Source organism: Acartia tonsa, chromosome 1 (genome assembly GCF_053477335.1).
Source record: "Acartia tonsa isolate MP-2025a chromosome 1, ASM5347733v1, whole genome shotgun sequence".
Classification (NCBI taxonomy): domain Eukaryota; kingdom Metazoa; phylum Arthropoda; class Copepoda; order Calanoida; family Acartiidae; genus Acartia; species Acartia tonsa.
In genome coordinates this window covers 12,418,673-12,443,687 of record NC_137260.1, presented here as the reverse complement: position 1 = coordinate 12,443,687, position 25,015 = coordinate 12,418,673, and the positions used below count along the sequence as shown (strand labels likewise).

Sequence of the window (25,015 nt, the reverse complement as noted above, 5' to 3'; positions counted from 1 at the left end):
TTAAAGAGATCAATATGTTTTTGTGATTATTTATTTTTAAGTCATATGATTTCTACACTAGACACATATTTTTAAGCTCATTATTAATCGAATTTGGCCCCTTGGTAACAAGTTAGGGGTTGGGATATATAATGTAAAACATAATAACATTTGATTTTAATTTGATTATAATTAGAAAATGAGAGATAGAATATTTGGGGGAGGGAGGGGGGGGGGGTGATAAAAGCTATATCCCCCCCTTATATAGCTTAAAACCCGACCGGAGTCTTTGCAAATTTTTTCTTAATTGAACGATCAGTATTATGGCAGGTTTGCGCTATCTTACAACCTAAATTATGTATTTCATGCTACTATACATAGTATTTACTAGCGAGAAACTTCGATTTAATGGAAACCATATCGGCTCAGTGATCAAAGATATCAGTTTTTTTTAATTATCTCTACCCCCCTCTCTTTCAAATCATCTGATTTGTAAGTATGCATTTCTGTTGAAATATTAAATATTTTTTAACACATGTATTTGTGTAAAAGGACATTTTTATACATCAGAGTTGTTTAATATTTTAACAGATATTTTTTCTTGAAAAATACTCTTGAATGGAAATTTTATAACTTGAATATTTAGAGATGGATCATATATTAGATAAGTTATCTAAAACCAATAAATGTTTGTTAGTATTGTTTAGATAGCACAGAGATAATATAAATAATTTTAGTTTTATATTAATAAATATCTTAAGTTTAACCTTTTTATAATTATTTTTTATTACTATTTACCAATTTAGTTCTTTATATTATGGAATAGTTATTTCTCGCATCGTATTATAAACGGCTTTCCGCGGATATAGAATGTACAATTAAAAGATTAAAACCAGTTTTTTAGCCCCGAGGTGCCGAAGGGACGGCTAAAAAAACTTACTTTACTTTCTTTTACAGAAAAACCTGTAGCTTTCAGGTTTATCCCAATTGCCCCCCCCCCCCCCCATCCGTGCTTTTAATCTTTCATAAGGAATAATAACCACTTACTAATTAAACACTAATTTCTAATTTTTTAGGCACATTTTTGTACGCCACCGGATGAAGAAATTCTACAGATATGAGAACCAGAAATATAATCAATTTGACCCTCATCAGGTATGGTCATGTTCATCCTTGTTATCAATGTATAAGTATTTAACCTAGACAACTACCTAGTTCCAGTGCAAGGTGGGTACCTTTTTCGTCTGCTACCAAATTGGTTTCTGCTCTTTTGTAGCGACTTGGCTGTGTTAATATTTCCGACGCTATTGGCTGATATTTAAAGACCAAATTTAAAGTCAGCACAGGGCTCCCCCCCCCCCCCCTCGTAAACATAGAATTATCTAACCCCTGCCCCCTCTATTGTTTTACTATAACATCCTTGTTATTTTGTTACACAGTGGCTACAGATATACAATGTTTGCAATCATCCTTGTTTTTTGGGGGGATTTAATAAGAGGTCGGATTTCCCTCAAAGTGCCTAGTCGAGCACAGAACCCTTCTTAAAATAAATTGAAAATATATGGAGGGGATAGTGTTTTTAGTTTGCTTGTTTATTACTTTAGGGCAGGTTGGGATATAAGAGGTACTTGGTAGCCCCGTAGGGTAAGGATACTATAGGTATAGGCCCTACTGGGGCTAGGAGGTACAGGGGTAAAAATTACCGCACATTTTTATGTTCAAATTATTTAAAAATATGTGGTTGGAGTTAGTGCTCGAAAGTCATTTTAAGGGAAACCACCCAAAGGTCAATAAGATAATGTTTTTTTAAAACTAAATATCATTTTTTGCCCACAAAAGCAAGGATTTATTATAATTGTCCTTGCAGTTTGAGTTAAGTAATGCACAAATGTGATCATGTGATTCCAATTATGAAAAAGAGAATGATGACAAAACGTGTATTTGAATCTTTATATTTTTCTTTTGTAATAAGTTTGTCCCTTTACTCTCTAAAAAGGAGGATTAACAAACTGGTTGAATTGCATATATAAACATATACATAAGTCTGTAATATAGATCTTCATAATGTTAATTTTCCTCAACGTCAGAAGTTAATTACATATGACATAAAAAAACTTGAATACGGAATGAGATAAAGGGGGAAGTAGTTTGTGCTAAAATTCCATAAAGGTGTGAGTTTTAAGGCTTAAAAACGGTAGTAGAACGAAACAATTTATGTTAACTTAAAAGAAAAATTTGTCTAAGGTTCTTTTCAATAAGGAATACACATATTTAGTGAATATTACCGTTCTACTACTGTTTTTAAGCCTTAAAACTCACACCTTTACGGAATTTTAGCACAACCTACCACCCCCTTTTTTATTTGTCTAGGACATTTGATCTTTGGGATTTAAAAATAATATTTATTTTTTTTCGTCTTATGAATAGTTCGTGTTTGATTACCTAATTACATAAATGATCCGACCTTGATAGACATTTTAATGACTATCAATTAGTAGTAGTGCAGCTACATTACTAGACTAGTGGCTTCATCCATGAGAGGAGAAATCAAGGAAAGTTGCACCACATGATACCCCATATTTTTTTGGTGGGGGGGGGGGTTATTGTATTATACTTTTCTCTTCATATCTAAAATATGATATTTTTGCCGGGGTCGTTAATGATGTATTATCATTTGACTCTTAAATTCTATGTTAAAGTCACAGTGCCATATTTAACATGACTTATCATTTATAATAAAGTATGTTTTTGGTCTGTGGCTCAAGAGCTCAATAACTGCTGAACCGATTGTGTTCTCCATTTTATGGAAGATTCTTATAAGTCAAGAATGGTTTTAGGATATTTAATTTTTATATCTAGGTTCAGTTTTAGGCTATTTTCCTACTTTCCTCACTCCATCGAATACAATAATGCTAGGAGCGCAGATGTTAGATCTTACTAATTTTATTCTTATTTTTTAGTGGATGTTTACTGATGGCAGGGGTATCCCTCTCATTACTCTCCCCTTTTTATCCCTCAGAGGCTTTATCCAAGGTAAACATTTTGTATTTTTTTTATATTTAGACATAATTATCATGGATCCAAGGGATAAGACAATAGCCGATAAATTGATGTACTTCCTCAATGATGATACATAAAATTACCCCCTCTGTAGATAGTAATTAGTGGTTGAAACGTTTGGACACTCAACTTATTTAACTAACCACCAAATTTAATTAGTCTCAAAAGTTGATAAGCCAACGAATAAGAAAAAGTTTTTATAAAACTTTGGAGACTAGTGTAATATGTCCCCCCTCCCTCGACCACAGTACATATATTTAGTGATGTGTAACTAATTGACTAGTAAAACTATTTATTATTATCATAATGGTGATTTTTTTTTAAATGCACACTTTTGGGCAATTAGAACGTTTAGGTAATTTTTAATTCTTTATTGTTATATTTTTTTGTCACAATATTTCAAATTGTTTGCTTTGCAACTATATAGAATATGTCCCAAATAAATCTTGCAGTTTTTCTTACACATTCACCAAATTAATCATATGATCTTGAGGATTCTTAATACACTCTAATATTGTCGACCTCAATATATATTTATTCTTCAATAAATAAGGTTCGTTTTTATGAATGTTGTCTTTTTACCCATAGTACATATTCATATAGATGTGTGTTTTAAAGAATTTAATGAATTGCTCTGCTAAAATAGGTTCTCAGAAGCAATTTGGAACTTTTCTAACTAAGATTTTACCAAATTAATTGTATAAGTTAAATGGTTTCTTAGTATGCAGACTGAATTCAACAATTTTACAAAATTTTAAATTTATTAGAGTTTGAAAGAATTACTTACAGGGAGGGAGAGGACATTAGAGAGTTAGTTACACTAGTCCACAAAGTTTTATAATAACTTTTTTTTTGTATTCGTTAGCTTCACACAGCTTTGAGAACTTCTATTAAATTTTGATTGGTTGGGCTATTAAGTAGAGTGTCCAAACGTTTCAACTATTGATTGATTGTAATCTACAGAATGAGTAATTTTGTGGTTTATCATTTGAGATGTACATTAATTTATCGGCCATTGTCTTATCCCGTTGCATCCCTGATTATTTGCCTTTCATTAATTTTCTCCTTACCATTTTGAATAGTTTTTTCGTAAATTTTTTTTTTTGGGGGGGGAGAAAAGTTTTTTGGCAATATTCAATGAAAAGCCAAATCAAGAAGGCTCAGTGGAACGCGTGACATTTAGCTTCAGGCAGACAAACAGACATTCACTTTATATTATTGATTAAAAACTTGTTTTATTGTTTCAGGGGGTAAGTGTAAGTCAGTCGGGGCTAGTAATGGGGATGGCGTTCATAGCCACAATAGTATTTACTCCATTTTGTGGTAAGTAACCTTGTTTTCTTTTATAGGCACCGCCACTCTTCAAGTACTTTATGTTGGTCACTAATGTCATATCTGAGGAGAGCTAGCCTCTTTTTTTATGTTTTTGTTACAAACCTTTCAACTTTGATCTTTGAAATGATTCTTCTCATTAATCTTCTTATTTTCTTCTCGCATTACTAATTACAATTTTGCTTTTTGTTTTGTGTTTAATTTTCTTTTAAAAAGGGAAAGGCGTTTGTGACACTTTTTGAATCCAAAACTACTGGAATTCAACTTAAAAAAGAGTTACAGCACTGAAATTTGTAATGAAAGTCGCTTTATAGAGGTATAATTTGGAACTGTGAAGAAAAGTTGGTGAAACCGCCGTTTCCCACCAAAAAACAATTCGGCGATAGCTGCGGTTCCGCCACCGTTTCTTCACAGTTACACATTGTACCTCTTTAAAGCAACTGCCATACTAAATTTCAGTGCTGTAACTCTTTTTTTTAGTTGAGTTCCTTTGACTTTTTTTTTGTTTCAAAAAGTGTCACAACTGCCTTCACCCTTTAAAACATTCATTTCATACTATTAAAAACCATACATTTCAAAACCAACAGAATTTATCTAACTGAAATAACATTTTAATCATTTTTAATTGCTCATTCATGCTGATGAATTTGGAAAATAAAAACATTGCATAAATTATTCCTCTGTAATTTGAATTATTAAAATTCAGCAATGAATGTACTTTAGGAAAATATATTCACACTATGGGAGCACGAAGATTTCTTTTGGTAGGAGCTTGCTTCTGCGGTGTTGGCAACCTAATCTTTGGGTTTCTTAATAAGGTAAGCCTTGCATTTTGGATTTTGGCAACCTAACCTTTTTTTTATGAAGGTAAGCCCTGTATGTCGGTTGTTATAAATGTACCAATAATCTCTTATGTATTGTTTTTAAGACAAAATGTTTGAAAAATAATTGAATTCATACACATTCATTGGATAATATCTATATAAATGAAGTTGTTCATTTAAATAAATTACTGTGATTACAAAAAAATAAGCTGTAGCTATATTCAAACTGGAATGTGTAAGTTCTTGGTTACTTTTAATGAATTATTTTTAAGGGTTTACCCGTACAACCCCCTCCCTCTCCCTAAGTTTTGAAATGTTCTTCAATAACATATTAGTGTATTACATCCATATTGTAGTACATGTTAAATTTTATAATTTTTGTTATCAAAGCAAAATTTATGTGGTTAGAAAGATAGTGTATCAAGTTATTGCAGTTTTATTTTTATACAATTTACTTTACGTCTTAAAGAGACACTCTATTACTTTCAAATGCTCAATACGCATTCATAGATTTGATAATGAGGTAAATTTAAATTTCCCCAGAATAAAATATTCAGGGGCTGTGATTAAGCAAATTAATTCCATTTGAAATTGTTGACAATTTGGATATTTTTACTTGGCGTTAAAATTGTTTTGTTCTGTAACTAAAGGGAAGTGGATAAGAATGAAAAGGGAGAAGGATATGAGTTGTGGGAAAATTTTCCCTTAAAATTGTTCGTCAGAATCACTGTCCCTTGTCCCTGACATTATTTTGTAATTAATGAAAGAAAGTATTTGCAATAAGGTTTTTTTGTTATATAAGGTCCCATTGGGAGGCCCTTCTTTATTTGTATCCTTTTTAAAGCAAAACCTATTTACTTATCTAGTTAATCAGTATATTAATTGTAGTCATAATTTGAATTTAGGCTGTCCCATTATGATAATTCTAGCGATATACAGTGAATCTAAAACATGAAATTCCAATTATATTTGTTTCTAATTCTAATATTTTACGCAATCCTAGACCACATTTTATCCATAATGATATGTTCTATTTATACTTTAAAAAAATAGAAAATATCAAAATATTTAAAACTCTGTATCCAAGATAATAAGCACTAGATACATTATACATGAAGCTTATAATAAAACAGATTAACTTAAAAACTATACAAGGTGGAATGATGTCTGAAATCTATAACCTATTAGTATGGTTTAAGGCTGTTTCTTTGGGGGGACACTGACCCCTTTGAAATTAAATACTTCAACCAAATAAAAGGACAACCCGCTTGTCCCCCTTCCATCACTTATTGAAAGAAGTCCATAGCTCAGTTTAAATTTAGTATTAAACAATTTTTATACAGATTATAGACTCCTTACCAAATCTTGAAAAATGTTTTTAGACCAGGCTGCGGGGCTTGACTCAACCCTAACTTAACCTTAAAAAGATGAATTGTAAAAGCTCCAAATGTTTTTAAATGAAAAAATTAATGAAGTATAAATGAAAATACATTAGTAAATTATTTTTATAATTAAATAACACATATGAAAGATAAAAAGTGTATATGGAAAATTCCTATATTCCTAAAAACGTATTTGAGCATATGAGGATTTGTTTTTGTATGAGTGTTATTAAAATTATCATGACGTTTTGTTGCATGCCGCCAATTTAAAAACATACAGGGTGCGCCACATAAAACCGGACTTTTTAAAAACGGTCATAGCGTCAAAACTACTTGACCAATCAGGACGTTTGACCCCACTTTAAAAAGCTTAGGTAATGACCTTTCAGCACAAAAAAATCTTTTGACAAAGATGGGCTCGTACTCCAAGCTGGCCGCGCTTATGTTCAACAAGGCATATTCGAAATGCGCATATGATATAATCTGGATTCTCGACTAGGGCCCACTAAATCGGACCTCAGCCCATCTGTAGATGAGGTAGAGTTATGCAACTTGCTGGGGATACTGGTAGATACATAAGTAAGACACTAGAAAAGACTAGAGCTCTCTATCTAAAATGGCTTGGCTGTAGTACTCCGGTAAAGTGAAACGTGGCAGATTTAGAGATGTCAAAAACGTCAAAAATCGTGTAAAATCGTGAAAATTTCTCGGTTCTCGACGTTAAAGACCCATATGAAACTTAAAAACTCATTTTAGACTATGGATTGCGCTGACAACCCTAGCTGAATCTTCATGCCATTTCCAAAAAGGTATAAAACGTCGTTTTAGCTCAACTGTGGTCCAAATAAAGGCCTCCGTGTCAAAGGGTAGCTTGAAAGTTGGGTGAATTTGAATCCTGCGGTTACTCACAATCCTAAGGAAATGTGGCCTCCCAGCAGCCCGATCTTAATTCAATGGACTTTTGGGCCTGGAGCTACTTTGAAGCGTGCACAATTAGTCGTGCTCATACCACAAAGACCTCCCTCATTGCCACTATCAAGGAGAACTTCACCAGCTTGGACAGGTACATTTTGACCTGGGATGCTGGCGGTTGAGGAGGCGTGTAGAGGCGGCGATTGATACTGGCGGCGATTTTATTCAATGATCTAATAGTCATATACCTAGTTTGCTTCCCAGTTTACAAAATTTGATAAAATCTTTAAAATTGACGATTTTATGTTAATTTGTTTACAATTTAGAAAAAGTCCGGTTTTATGTGGCGCACCCTGTACATATTTTACTAGGATAATTTTGTCTCTGAGTAACACAGCCACAGTTTTAAGACATATTCTTACAAATGAAATAAGTTGGAATAGAATGTCATTAGAATGGATGTAAAATATACGTGGATATTATGACAGGGGAAAAATTGTCAATCTAGGTTACTATTTTCCGACGATTGGTCAGTTCGTTCTTCAAATAAGAGAGCAGGGAATGAGGTAAATGGGGGGGGGGGTGTCAGCACGCAACAAGTTTCACTGTATTAGAGTACATAATAATCTAGTTTTAGATCCAAGTTATGATAAATCCATTGGAATCAGAAAATTCTAATAAAAATTTAGTCATAATGTACAGTGTTTATGTAAGTGTTCCTCAGTCTGTACACTTGCGGGGTCGTGGAGGGTGCGGTGTACATAGGAAACAGCTTTTTCATAAATCACACGGACGGAATGACATTGAAATGTATTGACGTAAAGACTATTTTATAGTTGCTTCGCTACTAAAAATATTGATATCATTAGAGAGACGCATAAATATATATATACGTTTATCAACACCAATTTATTTTAGAATTTCATACATATATAATTTAAGTCTATTTACATAACTAAACACAAGATATTAAATATTTTTTCTAGAAATATCTGCCTAAAAGTCAATATTCAATTCTTATATGCAACAAATGCAATAAAACCTATTTCCTTTCAATAAATACCTGTCGTCTGAAATAAGAAGAAAAAAAAGATATTATCCTAAATAGATAGGAACGGATCTATTCATTTGAATCTGCAGTCCTTTCTTCTGCAAAGAAAATGTTATCTACCAGAAGCAAAATTACTAATTTAATTTGTTTTGCCTTTTATAATGATAATAATTCTAGTCGTCTTAGATGTACAGAAACACGTCATCAAAATTCAAAACTTATTCAGATAAGGTTTCGTGTTTTTATCCAGTCTGAAAAAATATTTCCAGAAGTTAAGTTACTATATAACTTATCTTTGTATGTCTTAGCCAGCTTTTGAGAAAAAACTTTGTAGAGATACATTGCATATGTTACTGTTCCTTGTTTTCCTAGGAATCATTATTTTAAAACTCATATAATAGAATCAAATACATTATAAGATTGTTGTAAAAATAAGTCCAAAATCAGCATTTTTTAAACGGACGATCAGACTTTCTGGTAACAACTATAGAGTTGCTGCGCTTTCTTAATCTTACCGAGCTGGTAAAATAATCATAATTCAAAGCTTGAAATCGATAAAACAATTAAATTAACGAAAATTAAATAATAGTTACGAACAGACCTAGCCTAATTATAGGAAAGCTGTGCTTTCCATAATTAGTCGGATACTTAAACATATGATTGAAAAATTGTTTAAATATCCATGATTAAAAAAAACATACTAATTCTTTTACAAGATCATATTACTAGTTGTAATACATTCTATTTAGAATTAAGTTTTACATATTTTTATATGAGATTTTTAAAAGCGAAGCTTTTCTATAATTAGGGTCGGTCGGTCCGTCCGTACGTCCGTCCGTCCGTCCGAGATAGATAGCTTTTATTCGTTAATTTAGGCATGTTAGAATTGTCCTATCGATTTCAAACTTTGCATGATGATTCCTGTAGTAGTTGGGTACGATTTAGAAAGCGTGCAACTCTATAATCATTACCAGAATGTCCGTACGTCCATTTTAAACATGTTGATTTTTCTACTTTTTTAACAACAAATTTTCAAGTGTTTTAATTATCCGTTTGATCTGATTTTTGGTATATTGATTCCTGGGACAACAAAGAACAATATTATAAGCGAAGCAACTCTATAATCAAGTCTAAAAATGTAAGTATGTCCATAAACATTATCCTGTTTTTAAGCAGTTTTACAATTTTGATTCGACATTTAAACATTTATGTTCCGATTTTTCAGTTCAGATACTATACAAGTGTTAATGTTCGTTTGTCTTACCGTTTCAGTGCTTCGCTTTTATGGATGTTGTCATCCTTGTTTTTCATAAAATAATTTTATTCATAAGTAATTCAATTATCAATTCCTTATGTAGAAAGGTACCTTACGCCAGATTTAAAAGTAACTTTTTAATTGCCAATAAAAAGAAAAATAAATAATATTTTTTTTCTCTTATATTTAATTTTGTTAATTTTTTACCCTAAATGACTTGATTAATTAGAATAATCAAAAATCAATTATTGAAGTGTTCTCTTATTAACTTGAAATTGAAAGATATCTTCCACATGTACACTGAACAGGTGTCAGCCTGGTATCCACTCCACTTTTGTACCAGTTGTTAGAAATACTGTATCAAAGCAATAATATTACAAATCTGTGAAAATGTTAAAAATCTTGCTGTATATAACTTCATTATCCTTATTTGTGATGGTATACAAATATCAAAGTCTTGCCACAGAGTTTGATGAAGCATTTCTCATGCTTGACTTTTACATCAAGGAAAATACATCCATAATTATACTCAAAATTTTACACTGTAAAAATTGCAGTCCTATAATATTCTAATAAAAATAAGTACAAAAATGCTAAGGTTTTGTCATCTTATTTCGGAGAACTATTTTAAAAAGAGATGCTTTTTAAGCAGTTGTTTCATAATCTAAGTGTTGAGTAAACTTAATCACATTCTAGGAAGTAAAATCAAAAGAGAGGGGTAGATTTCTGGTAGAATCCGTAAAGGTGTGTTTTAAGGCTTAAAAATAGTAGTAGAACGATAATATTCACTAAATATGTGTATTTCTTATTGAAAAGAACTATATACAAAATTAAAAAAAAACAAGGATGACAACATCCATAAAAGCGAAGCTCTGAAACGATATGACAGACGAACATTAACTTTTGTTGAGTGTCAGAACTGAATATACAAAATATGAAAATATAAGGTTTGACAAAATTATACGTAAATTTGTTGCAAAACTTCTTAAATACAGAATTCTGTTTAAGGACATACTGACATTTTTAATACTTGATTATAGAGATGCTTCGCTCATAATATTGTACCTTATAGTAATAGGAATCAGTAATCAAAAAATCAGATGAATCGGATGATTTTATCACATAAAAAATTGTTATTAAAAAAGTAAAAAAATCAACATGTTTAAAATGGACGTACGGACATTCTGGTAACGATTATAGAGTTGCTACGCTTTCTAAATCGTACCTAACTACTACAGGAATCACCATGCAAAGTTTGAAATCGATAGGACAATTCTAACATGCCTAAATTAACGAATAAAAGCTAACTATCTCGGACGGACGGACGGACGGACGGACGTACGGACGGACGGACGGACCGACCGACCCTAATTATAGAAAAGCTTCGCTAATAGACATAAATTTTTATCATTCTACTACTGTTTTTAACTTATAACACATAACCTTTACGGATTCTACCAGTAACCTACCCCTCTCTTTATATTAAAACATAAAACTTATAGCTTAACAGTCGGGTCCTCCTTTGAAGGTTTGCTGGCATCCTGTGCCCGCCAGGATGGATATATTCTTAAAAATTGAAATTGAGTAACATTTAAATTTGGCTTCATTACAACTTAATCTAGGAAGCTTTAACTAATTTTTTAAATTTCTAGAATAATTCTAACAGCCTCTAAAGATATATAAAGACAGTTGTTACAAATTAAATTATATTGATATCCAATATCATAAAGCAATAGTTAATGACATCATATAAAACATATTTTTTATTTAATTAGCTAAAAGGGTGTATTTCATAAATGAATATATAAATAGGAATATGTAAAATTAAACACAACACATGTAACAATAATTGGTGAAAAAACAAGACGGTTGCGAGAAAAAGAGAATGAATGCAGAAATATTCTTTATGAGAAACAGGGCATTATTCATTTTGAAATTATTTACTTTTTGAGTTATATTTTTATTTCCTCTATTATAATCTAGCAGCTATGACCTCTAGGGGCACATGAGAGGGTTGGGAGTTGAATTTGACTCCCCAAATTTTATTTAAGCTTCAAAAGAGGACTATCCACGAACAAGAGCATGTGATTCTAAGTACCTTCCAGCATTGATCCTAAGTACCTTCCAGCATTGATCCTAAGTATTTTCTTTCGGAATATAATAGGTCACCACTAATAATTAATATATTGACAAGAAAATTTATGTTTCACCACTTTACGTTGAAGAAAAGTAAAAAAATGTTCAGGTTTTTTAGTCAAAATTCTATCAAACATTTTGTTGAGTTCGGGGTGTCTTTAATTGTCCATGTTGTCAAATGATAAAAATTAAAAAAAAGTTAAAAGCACATTTACTATATATCATATGTATGTTTAAATTAATGCTAGTATGGATTAATTTACAATCTATATAACACGAGTATTCGCATATGTATCATCAAATATCTATTTTATTAAAAGAATTAGCTTCATAAAAGTTTTCAAAATCTATCAAAATACCTAAAAAAAATATGGTGAAACATAAATTTTCTCGTCAATACATTAATGATATATGGTGACCAATTATATTCTGAAAGAAAATACTTAGGATCAATGCTGGAAGGTACTTAGAATCATGTGCTCTCGTTCGTGGATAGTCCTCTTTAAAAGTAAAAATTCTGCCCCCTCACCCCTCACAACACCTATGATTAACTACATTGCAAAGGAGAACCAAATCGGTTCAGTAGTTGGCAAGACACTGTTATATTTATATAAGGATTAGCCAATAAAAAACACATTTATACACGATACAACTAACTGCTTTCATTCAGAATACAAATTATTTCTTTTACTGCCAAACTTTTCTTTAAGCTTTTAATTTACCTTCAGCACTTTAATAATGCATACTGCAAAATCAGGATTGTTCAGATGATTTACTAAGATCAGAAAGAGATCTTGAAAAGGCCAGAAAAGAAACAGATGATTATGCCAAGATGGTTGCTGAAAGAAATAATGTCATAGCTGATAGAAATTCACAAATTGATGATGCAAGGCAGAATCTAAATCAAGTACTAATAGAGAAAGAAAAGTTAGCGTATGAGTTGGAAATGTTAAAAAAGCAGCATGTTATAGTAAATAAACCAGCTAAAAATGTTCATGTAGTTGATAGTCCTCAAACTATTCCAGAAAGAGCAGAACACCATGTGGAACAGCATAAGGAACAGCATGACGATCAACACGTAGAAGAGCATGTACAGCACATTGAACCTCAAAAGAAAGAAGTTCCTGTTTTAGAAGCTGCCCCACTTGCTAAATGATAGCTTTAACAATTAGACTCTTAATTAGTTATATAAAATTACTAATATTAATAATATTGAGAAAACATTTTCGTATTAATTTGTTAAAAAACATTCAATCATCAATTAAGAATCTTATGACTTGTTCATACATGAATACACAGAATTTGAAACTTAGCTGCGTTAAAATTTACTTATACATAACAAATATCAAGGCCTTATAAACTTTCTTTTATATAGATATGAATAATAATGTTCTAGAATACTTTTACTTCATTTGCTAATTATAAAATCAGAGGCGTGAATAGGGGGGGGGGGGGTGTAACCACCCACCTGGCAAAATTAAGGGGTTGGATACACCCACCTGAACAAGGGTCTACACCTCAATGATGCACCCTCCTAATACAGCCAGGGGGATGTCAATGTTAAAAGTCACACCCCCTTAAACGTAATAGACGTGTTAAAAAAATCAAGGGGAGTGTCAAAAATCTTAAGGGAGTGGTAAAATCCTCTGCACGCCACTGAAAGAAATAATCATGACGTATCATTATTCTAAATCATATGAATTTAAGTAACAGCTGTGTTTTATTACAACTGAAAAATTCATTTCAATTTCTTATAATAAGTAGAATTTCCATCTATTAGATTTTATTTCAGGAACTGAAATCAATAATCAAATACTAAATTAAATTTTTCTTATCAAGTAAATAATTTATATAAAATTGTTAAAAAATTGTTAAATGTTTTACTTATGAAAATTGATTCTGATTACATTCAGATATAAAGTTTTGCATTAAATCAGCTGTCTTAACTTAAGGCTATTAGTTAAAACATGTAAAAAAAGGCAAAAATTTCAATATTTTTTTCTGTTATTACCTATTGTATACATTATTTTGTTTTTTTTCTACATTTTTTGTAAATATAAAACTTAAGATGAAAGATTAGAACTATTATTTGATATAAGAACTGAAATATGAATGAACATTTACTAAATTAGCAACATTAGTATGTCTTACTTTTCTTCATATATTAATTGAACTAATTTAGTTGAGACACATTTTAATTTTGCAATTAATTCCAAACTCTGAAAGGTAAAAAGATATTCAAACATATCAGAAGGTACAAACAAATACATCTTAAATTCACCAAACTTTATCTATCTTTGGAATCTGTATTGAAGCTTCAGATTCTATAGAGGGAAATAAACCACACACTTCTTACAGTGTACAATGACCATAAAAATATTTTTTTTTATTTTAAAACTTGACATTTTCCTTGTTGTGGATGTGTGAAAATATTAAGTTTAATAGGTTAATAATTCCTTAACTAAGTTGCAGGATTAAATAATGCATGTTTACTATAGAATACATATTGTATATTTTACCTTTTCCTTGTTCAAGTATGTAGTGTATATTATATACTTCATGTTTAAATGTAAAAGAGTTTACCTAAACCAGGTATAGGTCATTTATGTATCAGAAATAGCTAATAATAATCCTCAATGAAAGCGTTATTAGAAAATGGAATTGTAATCATTGTTTAAAGTAATTAAGGTACAAAATTCAATTGTATAAAAAAGAATAGTGGTTTTTATTTATGGAAAAATCTGTTTCAATAAGAGTGAAGTGAAAATGATCTATTTACTTAATTGCAAAAAACTGATGGATGACATTAATTGACTTCATTTTCGAAATGATCAAAAATAAATGAAAAAAATTATTCCGAGCTAAAGTCTTATCATTTTTTTAGGTAAACGGAAGTACACCATTTTTCTGGAGTTCCTTGTTGATAAGAATCGTGGTAGCTGCCGGTGAGTCCGCAATGACCCCCGCTGCTTATGCGCTTGCAGCACAACAGGTTCATAGGAAACATCAGGTGAGAGAACTTTTCCAGTAAAGCTTCGAAACTGATTAATATTCGCTGGACTAGTACCGGTTCTCAGCCATACGGAAAAATTATGTTTAGCGTCGTATTATATCCAGTTTTCTACGAATATAAAAAATTACAATTATAAGATTAAAACCAATTTTTTAGAACGTGCCTTTAGGATCTCGGGCAAAAAAACTTATTTTAATCTTATAATTCTTCATTTTTATATCCTTTGAAAGCTGTTTATAATACGATGCGATAAATAACTATTCTCGCATTCTTGAATGACATGTATTAAATCTACTAGTGCTTACCCTCAAAGTGCCTATTAAGCACTCACCCTCCCCTTACCCTAATTATATTATAAATAAATTGAAAATAAGAGTGGATGTTTTATTTTCCTATACCTATTACCTAACCATTCTGATGGGCATCCAATTTAACCTAAGCTTACCTGTGCACAACAAACACTTTGAGGGAAACGTCTTTAGGTTTTACATAACAGGAAAACAAAATTGGAAGAATGGTCAGTAGTTCAATCAGAATGTTTAAGTAAAAAATCTTACTGTTAACTATAGAAGTAGCTTCGATATTAAAAACTTGGTTATGTTCGGCAGTTATCGAGATTCTTCAATACAGACAGAGATCCTGTTACTTTATTATAAGGATTACTAATATAAGATGCATAAATTTACACAACATATTTTTTGTTCAGGGAAAGGCCATCTCTTTGGCCGAGTCCTTTTTTGGAGCCGGAACTATCTTCGGTCCTTCTCTTGGAGGATTCTTGTATGAAATGGGAGGCTTCCAAACACCTTTTCTTGTCGCAGGTACTGTCAATCAATAAGAGGATGTTATGTTATTAATTTGTGAAATAAAGTTATTATTTGTAGCCTCAAGTATCTGTTTTATGTAATCACTTTGATTTGACACAATTTTTATCTGTACTTACTTTATGTCTGTATGTATTTATGTGAGTAACTCTATTAATATTTTAGGTTTGACTCTGCTATTACTGTCTGATATCTCTATCAATTACCTGTGTTCTGTCTGTCTGTTTGTCTATCTGTATGTCAGTAATCCAATTAATATTTCAGGATTGACACTGTTAGTACCTTCTGGTATCTGATTCTTTACTCAGTCTGTATGGCTAGGTTGTCTGTCTGTTAGTCTGTATGTCAGTAACTGTATTAATATTTCAGGTTTGACACTGTTAGTACCTTCTAGTATCTGATTCTTTACTCAGTCTGTATGGCTAGGTTGTCTGTCTGTTAGTCTGTATGTCAGTAACTGTATTAATATTTCAGGTTTGACACTGCTATCACTGTCTGGTATCTGTGTCCTACTGTTAGAAGACAAGACAGATCTATATTCAGATCTGGATAATAATCAAACTGTTAGTTGGAAACAGGTAAATAGAATTGTACTTTCACTCAAAACTATTTTTATCCCATCTCAACAAATTTAACTCCCTTTTTGAAGCCATACTATTTTCAATATACCTATATAAATGAAGGTATTGCGTTCGAATCTGGACTTCACTTAGTTATACTCAATAATCTAGAAATTGTTTACAATGCTGTTAGATAAGGCCTTTCAAAATATAGCCGAAATACTTTGATTTTATTAATATTTTGGGAGAGAAAAAAAACATTCATTGCCCACAATTGGGCCGTTACAAACAAAGTTTTTAAGTATTTATGAGATTTTTTATTAAGGTTCTATTGTGTCCTGGAGTTATGATTAGCTGTTTCGGGCTGATTTTTGCTGGAAGCAGTTGGTCCTGGTACGCAGCCACATTAGAACCTTTCCTAGAGTAAGTATCCATACTATTAGAAGGTCCAGGTACACAGTCATATTAGAACCTTTCGTAGAGTAAGTATCCATACTATTAGTTGGTCCTGGTACACAGTCATATTAGAGCCATTCCTAGAGTAAGTATCCATACTATTAGTTAATTCTGGTACACAGTCATATTAGAACCTTTCCTAGAGTAAGTATCTTTAATAATAGTTAATTCTGGTACACAGTCATATTAGAACCTTTCCTAGAGTAAGTATCCATAATATTAGTAGGTCCAGGTAAACAGTCAAACTAGAACCTTTCCTAGAGTAAATATCCACAATATTAGTTAATTCTGGTACACAGTCATATTAGAACCTTTCCTAGAGTAAGTATCCATACTATTAGTTGGTCCAGGTACACAGTCATATTAGAACCTTTCCTAGAGTAAGTATCCATACTATTAGTTGGTCCAGGTACAAAGTCATATTAGAACCTTTCCTAGAGTAAGTATCCATACTATTAGTTGGTCCAGGTACACACAGTCATATTAGAACCTTTCCTAGAGTAAGTATCCATAATATTAGTTGGTCCTGGTACACAGTCATATTAGAACCTTTCCTAGAGTAAGTATCCATACTATTAGTTGGTCCTGATACACAGTCATATTAGATCCTTTCCTAGAGTAAGTATCCATACTATTAGTTGGTCCAGGTACAAAAATTGGGACACCTGTCTTTTGGATATATCTAAACTTATATTTAGAACCTAAAAATTTTTTATTTTCAGGTCAAAATATTCATTAAGTTCATCTCAGACTGGACTTTGTTTCACTGCCTTTGGAGCAGCCTACACAATTTTCAATCCAATCTTGGGTTATTTCTCTGATAAGGTAATTGCAATATTATTTCTTTTGTTGTATATAAATCATTCAAGAATATTTATTTATCTTATCGTATTACAGAAAACATTTCGCGGAATTTATACGAAAAATATAAGATTTAATTAGCCTTCCTGGCTAACAAAGTAATATTACTTTATAATTTTTATTTTTATTTGTGGAAAATTGTCCGTAATACGATAAATAAATTTTCAGTATGGTTAAGAACCGGTTCTAATCCAGCGGATATTAATCGGTTTTGAAGGCATACTGAAAAACCTGTTTTTTTTCAAATTTTTTAATAATCTATTTCAATTTTGAACATACAACAGAATAACTGTTAATAAAAGCAACTTACAGACAAGCTTAATGAGACGCTTTGCGTTTAAATTATTTTTCTTAACGGGTATTTTAATAATTAAAAATGTGTTAAAATTATTATTATTTTCAGGGCATGGACGGATTGTTGGCCCTTATTGTTGGAAATACTATTATTGCTTTAGGAAAGTTTTCATCATAATTAAAATTTAAATTTTTTTTCACTGTAAACAACTATTTTTTCATATTTTTTCTTTGGTTCTTTAAATTTTATAGTTAAAACTATCAAGATGAATTCCAAGGCAAATTTTGATGAAAACTTAATTTTTAGCGTTTGTATTCTTGGGACCCATCCCTCAATTATCTATGTTCTCAGGTAATGTTAATACTTAATAGTTTTAGAGTAGTTGCGCTGTCAAAATATACAAAATATAAAGCCTAACATAATCAACTTGTTTAATATGAAATTTTAGTAAAACCGAAAAAGTAAAAAAAAAACATTAAAATATTTTAAGTATCAGAAGATTTAGCATAACAAAAGCTATGTTGCATCAAAACATTCCCCTGGTTAAAAATATTTTAAAATTATGGCAGATGCTACGATTTTAAGTATTCTAGTACAAACTAGATTCCAATTTTGATACAATAGAAATTGTTGACACGCCCCCATAGCCTCCAGGGGAAAAGAGTCTAATCCCATCTTAACACCATAAAACCTATACGGACTAGTATTTTTTTGTGATCTTCAGATAAAACCCATACTTCTAATATTATGGTATATCACATAGGAATTTTGACTAGCTAAAAATTTAGTTTAATAATATAATTCCTTGGTTATAAATTGTTTTCTATTCCTTTAGGTCACCTATGGTTGACTGTAGTCTCTATTGGAGCCCAAGGCCTGGGTTCTGCTTTTGCTTATCTAGGTTCACTTCTATATATGATGAAGGTAAACTTAAACTTTTTAATTTTTCAATTTTTAATATAAAGGGACAAGTAATCTTATAACAAATTACTTTTATTCAATTAAATGATCAATAAAAAAACAGTTCTAGACATATTTTCTTTTAAAATTGTTTTAGTTTACCTGTTCCTTTCCTTGTCTTTATTATCAAATAATAATCTTAATCTAATTACATAAAAATAAAAAAAAATACGAAATTTATTTTTTCTTTAAAATTGTGTGAATGTGATTTGAGATGTCGTCATTCGAGTAAGAAAAATTTAAGATATTTTTTTACAAATATTTTATCATTATTAGTTACAATTTATTATTTAGTGATACAGGGATAGGTCAAATGGATTATTATTCCTTAAATGAATTTTAGGAATAAATAAATTTCTCCCACTTACCTATGTCTGTATTTCTACTAATTTCTGTATACATTAATAAAAGTCAATGAGAAGAGCGGAAGATGGTGTGAAATGTCGTTGTCAACTTAAAAAATCCGCAAAATTAAGTGACAATTTCATTTTATACCATTTTTAATAATCATTACTTTTTTTCTCCTCCTTAGAAAGTTTCGTTCTGCTGATGCTTGGTTTCAAATAACCCTCTCAGGGATAAAGGGATGTGTAAATGGGCTAGAAAATAGGCCGTACTCTGCACTGTTTATTTTCACAGCAACGCATTTTCCATCCAATAACAATCTTTTCAAAATTAAATCAAACATTTTAAGTAAAAAAAGATTTTGAAAAATAAGTTAAGTTTTAAGAAAAAAGTTAAAAATGCATTGAAAATTTACTTCCTGTGTAGTTTTTTAGAAATTTTTTTCCATTTAAAATTAATTGTTAAATTTAAAGTTTTCTACTATATAAAGTTTTTTATTTATTTTAAGGCTAATTTATCAATCTCTTTATCCCTGATTAATATAGAATTTCCAGATTTATTTTATTAGCTGAATAATTTTCATGTTTGTAGCTATTAGATTGTTATTATAACTACAAATTTGAAATTATGTTTCAGTAATAAAGTTAGCGTAGCATCTCTATACTAAGGTCTTGAACACTCACTTACATCCCATCGTAGACCTTCTACTTGTATTTTTTATTGGTTTTTTGAGGACCGGGTGATAAGTTTCGGGGATTTTTTACACCAAGAGGGTTTACACTAAGAGAAATGGGACATTTAAAGTATTAGGGTAAAAATTGCATTAGAGTTATATAGTTTAATTTTTTGGAGTCTACGTCTAGAGAATTTTTGATAAAAGCTACGCAAGTTTTAATTTTTGTTTCTTGTTTTTTGTTTTGTTTATTTGACCCCTCGCAGAACGACCACGCTCTGTCCATAGGTAGGTGAACATTTTAAATAATTATAACCAAATTATTTAAAATCGGGGATTGGAATATGACAGCAGAGGATAAAAAAATTTTGCCTCCAACGTTTTCACCAGTTAAAAATATCAGTTTTAAATTACTGCAATAATCTTAAATAAAGCAAATATGAAAATAATAAATACCCTTCGTTTAATAATGATCATTTTTAATTGGTTAAATTACAGGATGCAGAATAATTTTCTTCAAGTGTCAAATGCCTCCCTGTAAAATCTAGCTAAAAAGCAAAAAAATACATTTTTTCCTTCTTTCTTTATAAAGAAGTTTTTTCATAAATATTTTAAATTCAAGATGCTCTTTAATTTGCCTGTCTGTTCTGAATGTATTAAATTATCTTGGATATGTTTTAAACTTTGATTATTATTTGTAGCAAAAGCTTTCTGACTTTGAAATGTGTTATTAATGCCAATGGCTTTAAAAGAAGTTTTCTTGGGTAATTTTATGTTGAAAAAGTGTGCGCTAATTATGAATGTTTCTTCCTTGATTTTCCTTGAAAATAATATTTTAAAATTGTTCAGAGTGCTAGAGATGCTGGTCTTCCAGATACAGAACAGGTAAATACATAGATAAATAAGGAGTTAGACAGTGCTAGTTAGATAGATAGATAGATAGATAGATAGATAGACAGTTCTAGATATAGAGATTGATAGAGATAAATAAAAGTGCCAGATATGTAGATAGATAACTGTGGTGTACATAACATAAATCATAGATATACAGGTTTATCATAGACGTCCAAGGGGGGGGGGGTAATGGAGTGATTACCCCCCCCCCCCCAAATGAATTTTAAATTTTTACCCTCCCCAATTTAAAAAAAAATGCCACTATAAAATAATGATTACCTAATACCCCCCCCCCAAAATTTTTATTTTTAAAAATTTACCCCACCCAATTAAAAAAGCTTGGACGCCCCTGAGGTATATTGCCGTTCAGTAACGAACAATGACAACGTCCATTAGATGTGCGGTGCATAAATGATCATGAATTGACAAACGGACAAAGTGAGGTATAGAGCTCATGTATGTCCACTTATCATTTATAGAAAAAGAAAGATAGATAATATGTTATTATTTAATAATTGAAAAACACGAAACCTTTACAAAAAATATATCATTTTTATTATGAAGAACAGACTAACGAAAAAGTAAATTATATACTGCATATTTGTGTAGACAAATATCACAAAGATGTCAGCTGTCTATCTGAAATAACAAATGAGAAAATCCCCGCATGGTTTTTACAGACGGACAGACAAAGTGAATTATATTGACAGTAACTTCGCTTAAAAACTAATGATGTTTGTCTAAACCAAATTTTTACTTTATGAGGTGCATCAATTAAGCTGTGAAAATAAGGGTTAAGCCTGGGTGTTTTGAGTTTTTTGGATTAAAAAAAAATAAGATATTTAAACCAAATGAACAGACTAAGAATACAGTTTTAAAAGAAATAAGATTGATTTAAAGTATAGCCAAGAAAATAATAAAGAAAAAAATATTGCTACTTTTAATTTACTGTGGCGTTATTTCTTGTGGTTATCTATTAATCACGCAATTTTCTTTTTATTACATACAATATTTTTATATGAATAAAATTGATTTTTGTTATCATGCTATATATAGGATGTCATTACAATATCTTTACTTTGGCTATCTATCTATTTGGCTTTATATCTAATTATATATCTGAAGATGTTAAAGTGTTGTCTACCTCTCTATCTTTCTGTTTGTTTGATTTTCTTAGTAGTTTAGTAGTATGGTATCTGGTTTCACACTATCTATCTGAATTTCTATCTAATCATTTAGTTTATGGGTGGTTTCTAAATATCTATCTTACATTCTAACTAATTATCTATCTTTTTAGGTGAGCAGTATGGTATCTAGTTTATGGGTAGTTTCTGACTATCTATCTTACTTTCTATCTAATTATCTATCTTTTTAGGTGAGCAGTATGGTATCTAGTTTATGGGTGGTTTCTGACTATCTATCTTACTTTCTATCTAATTATCTATCTTTTTAGGTGAGCAGTATGGTATCTAGTTTATGGGTGGTTTCTAACTATCTATCTTACTTTCTATCTAATCATCTATCTTTATAGGTGAGCAGTATGGTATCTAGTTTATGGGTGGTTTCTGACTATCTATCTTACTTTCTATCTAATTATCTATCTTTTTAGGTGAGCAGTATGGTATCTAGTTTCTGGGTGGTTTCTGACTATCTATCTTACTTTCTAACTAATTATCTGACTATCTATCTATTCAGGTGAGCAGTATGGTATCTAGTTTATGGGTGGTTTCTGACTATCTATCTTACTTTCTAACTAATTAACTGATTATCTGACTCTCAATCTATTTAGGTGAGCAGTATGTTATTTAGTTCATAGGTGGCTTCTAACTATCTATCTTACATTCTAACTAATTATCTGACTATCTATCTTTTTAGTTGAGCAGTATGGTATCTAATTTATGGGTAGTTTCTGACTATCTCTCACAATTTCTATCTTATTATCTATCTGTTTAGGTGAACAGTATGGTATCTAGTTTATGGGTGGTTTCTGACTGCTTCGGAGGGTATATTGGTTCTACTCTAGGTAAAAATTTAACAAGTTAATGTTGTATTATTTTTAAATCTAAATTTTACGCATAAAAATCTTACCATTAGTTTAGTAGTATACAAGTTTCTTTTGGTTACGTTTCTTGTATGTCTTTTTCTACTTTTATAACAAATTATAAGTCTTTATTCTTTTGCATGTTCTATAAGGCCTAGCTTTCCTACCTCTTAATTCTGTTTGATTGTTTTTCTGTCAAATTGTACATATTCCTAAAATACCTGCAGTATTAAACTACGTTTACCGTATAATCAATGGTTAGAAACTTGTCAGATTAAAAGATCCGTTTTCTGTACGTGATTCTGTAACTGCTATTTCTGGGCAGGTTGTTTGATTAAATGAATATTTTAGGCAGCGTAGCTTACGACAATATCGGGTTCGAGGCTGGTACTCTGGTTGAGGGGGGTGTTCTAGCCCTGGTGGCCTTCATCATTTCCATCTTCTACTTTGTCAGGCTCAGCTCTTGTTCCAATGGTGGTAAAGACCAGGTACAATATTTATTATTTAAAAAATAGCCTAAAACCATCCTTAGACTTTTAATAAACTAACTAAATAGTCTATTCCCATCCAGGGAGCTATATGAAGCTTTCCCTAAAATACATATTTCAATTACTGTTTGGACAATAATAGTTCGAACCTGACAATCAAAATCAAAAGTTCCCAAAGTTTTGAGCCAAGGAATGCGAAATCGTGATTATGAAACTTTGGGTACCAATATAATTCATTTCAATGCTTTTCTCTACCTCCTTGCATAAATACTAATAAAATCTTAAACAAGGATAGCAAAATCCAAAAAATTGAATCTAAAAATTATTTGACAAAGGAAAACCCCATGCGTTACGTACGCACGGACATACAAACTACCCTAATTATAGAAAAACATCGCGTTAATATTAATATTATGATTTTTTTCTCAAGGATTTGGAGAGTAGTTTAGATGAATCTAAAGAAGAGACACAAATTAAACAATCTGAAAATACAAACCTAATAAATAAAGAATTCAAATATTATGGATCTTAAACAATCCATTAATTATAATTTAATTATAATCTAACTAATTAATTAATATTGTATTTATAAATATTATAACTAGTAAATATTTTTAATTGTATATCTAAAATAGTTGATTTTAAAAATTGTTAATTTATAATCTTTATATAAATATTTGTATTGTATACATATATGTTGATTTTCTTTGCTGTATATTGAATTGATTAATGGTAGTTTTATTTGAAGGCGGTTTAAAAATATTTTTTATCTGATGGAAATATTTTTCTCATCCATAATCAACCTCCTTGCCCCAAACCTTTCTTAGTTTCATTCTTATTTCTAGCCCTTGTGGGAAGCTCTAATCCTTAAGGGTTTATAAGCCCTTGGGACTATACGGGTAGGGAATACAAGAATGGTCTAAAGGCGAAAAAAAGGATTTTGCCATTTCTTTCTTTATTTGAAAAAGTGGAAATGAGTTTTACTCATGTTTTTAAAAGCTAGATAACAATTTTATGACTAAAAGGTTACAGGGTTCAAAACTATGTAACACATAAATATTTTTAAGTTTTAGAAAATTTGCACTTAACATAACATTAATTTTTTGATTATGTAATTTTATGGAACATTAACAAAGATTTTTTTTTTTAAGAATCATTTATGAAAATATTGGGATATACATTGTACATAGAGCAAGGTTGATAACATCATCAAGTAGTATTGCTTAAGAGAATTTTTTCAGCACAGCAAAGCAGTCAAACAAATTAAGACAATCTGATGCATAAAAAAAATATGTTATAGTAAGACATAAGAGCCAAATTTATAGTTTAATTATTGCGTAATGGACAGACAAACGGACAAAGAAAGTTATAGAATAGATGGAAATATTGACAAAAATTTATTTCGAAAGTAATTTGGATCATGGAAAGAAAACGAAGTAGCGTGTTTGGTTGTATTTTCACATTACCTTTTGATAGATTATTTTAGGTTAGATTGGGTAGATGTCAATGATTGCCACACAGGGTTAGGAAATAGACCTCGAAGGAGCTAGAAATATGAGAAAAGCTACAGTGAAAATAAGACGAAACCCGCTACTTCGTTATCTTTCATTGATTCAGAAATTTTCCCTCCCGAAGCCATAAGGCCAGCATAATTAAGCCACAGAGGAACACAAT

General features: G+C 30.7%; 1 protein-coding gene across 2 annotated transcripts in view; it reads left to right on the top strand.

Moving 5' to 3' along the window:
- The window catches only part of LOC145313223 (MFS-type transporter SLC18B1-like), a 26,535-nt gene extending 2,505 nt beyond the window's left edge, over nucleotides 1-24,030 (top strand). For both annotated transcript variants that reach the window (XM_080152534.1, XM_080152524.1), the window contains exons 2-17: nucleotides 1,056-1,134; nucleotides 2,940-3,012; nucleotides 4,287-4,362; nucleotides 5,095-5,189; nucleotides 14,816-14,941; nucleotides 15,651-15,765; nucleotides 16,243-16,346; nucleotides 16,654-16,751; nucleotides 17,507-17,609; nucleotides 18,049-18,100; nucleotides 18,247-18,291; nucleotides 18,776-18,864; nucleotides 20,768-20,803; nucleotides 22,766-22,835; nucleotides 23,205-23,341; nucleotides 23,772-24,030. In XM_080152534.1, coding sequence (XP_080008660.1) covers nucleotides 1,097-1,134; nucleotides 2,940-3,012; nucleotides 4,287-4,362; nucleotides 5,095-5,189; nucleotides 14,816-14,941; nucleotides 15,651-15,765; nucleotides 16,243-16,346; nucleotides 16,654-16,751; nucleotides 17,507-17,609; nucleotides 18,049-18,100; nucleotides 18,247-18,291; nucleotides 18,776-18,864; nucleotides 20,768-20,803; nucleotides 22,766-22,835; nucleotides 23,205-23,341; nucleotides 23,772-23,873 — 1,359 coding nt within the window. In that variant the 5' untranslated portion in view covers nucleotides 1,056-1,096 and the 3' untranslated portion in view covers nucleotides 23,874-24,030. The remainder of the gene's footprint in view (nucleotides 1-1,055; nucleotides 1,135-2,939; nucleotides 3,013-4,286; nucleotides 4,363-5,094; nucleotides 5,190-14,815; nucleotides 14,942-15,650; nucleotides 15,766-16,242; nucleotides 16,347-16,653; nucleotides 16,752-17,506; nucleotides 17,610-18,048; nucleotides 18,101-18,246; nucleotides 18,292-18,775; nucleotides 18,865-20,767; nucleotides 20,804-22,765; nucleotides 22,836-23,204; nucleotides 23,342-23,771) is intronic.
- Nucleotides 24,031-25,015: the final 985 nt, after the last annotated feature.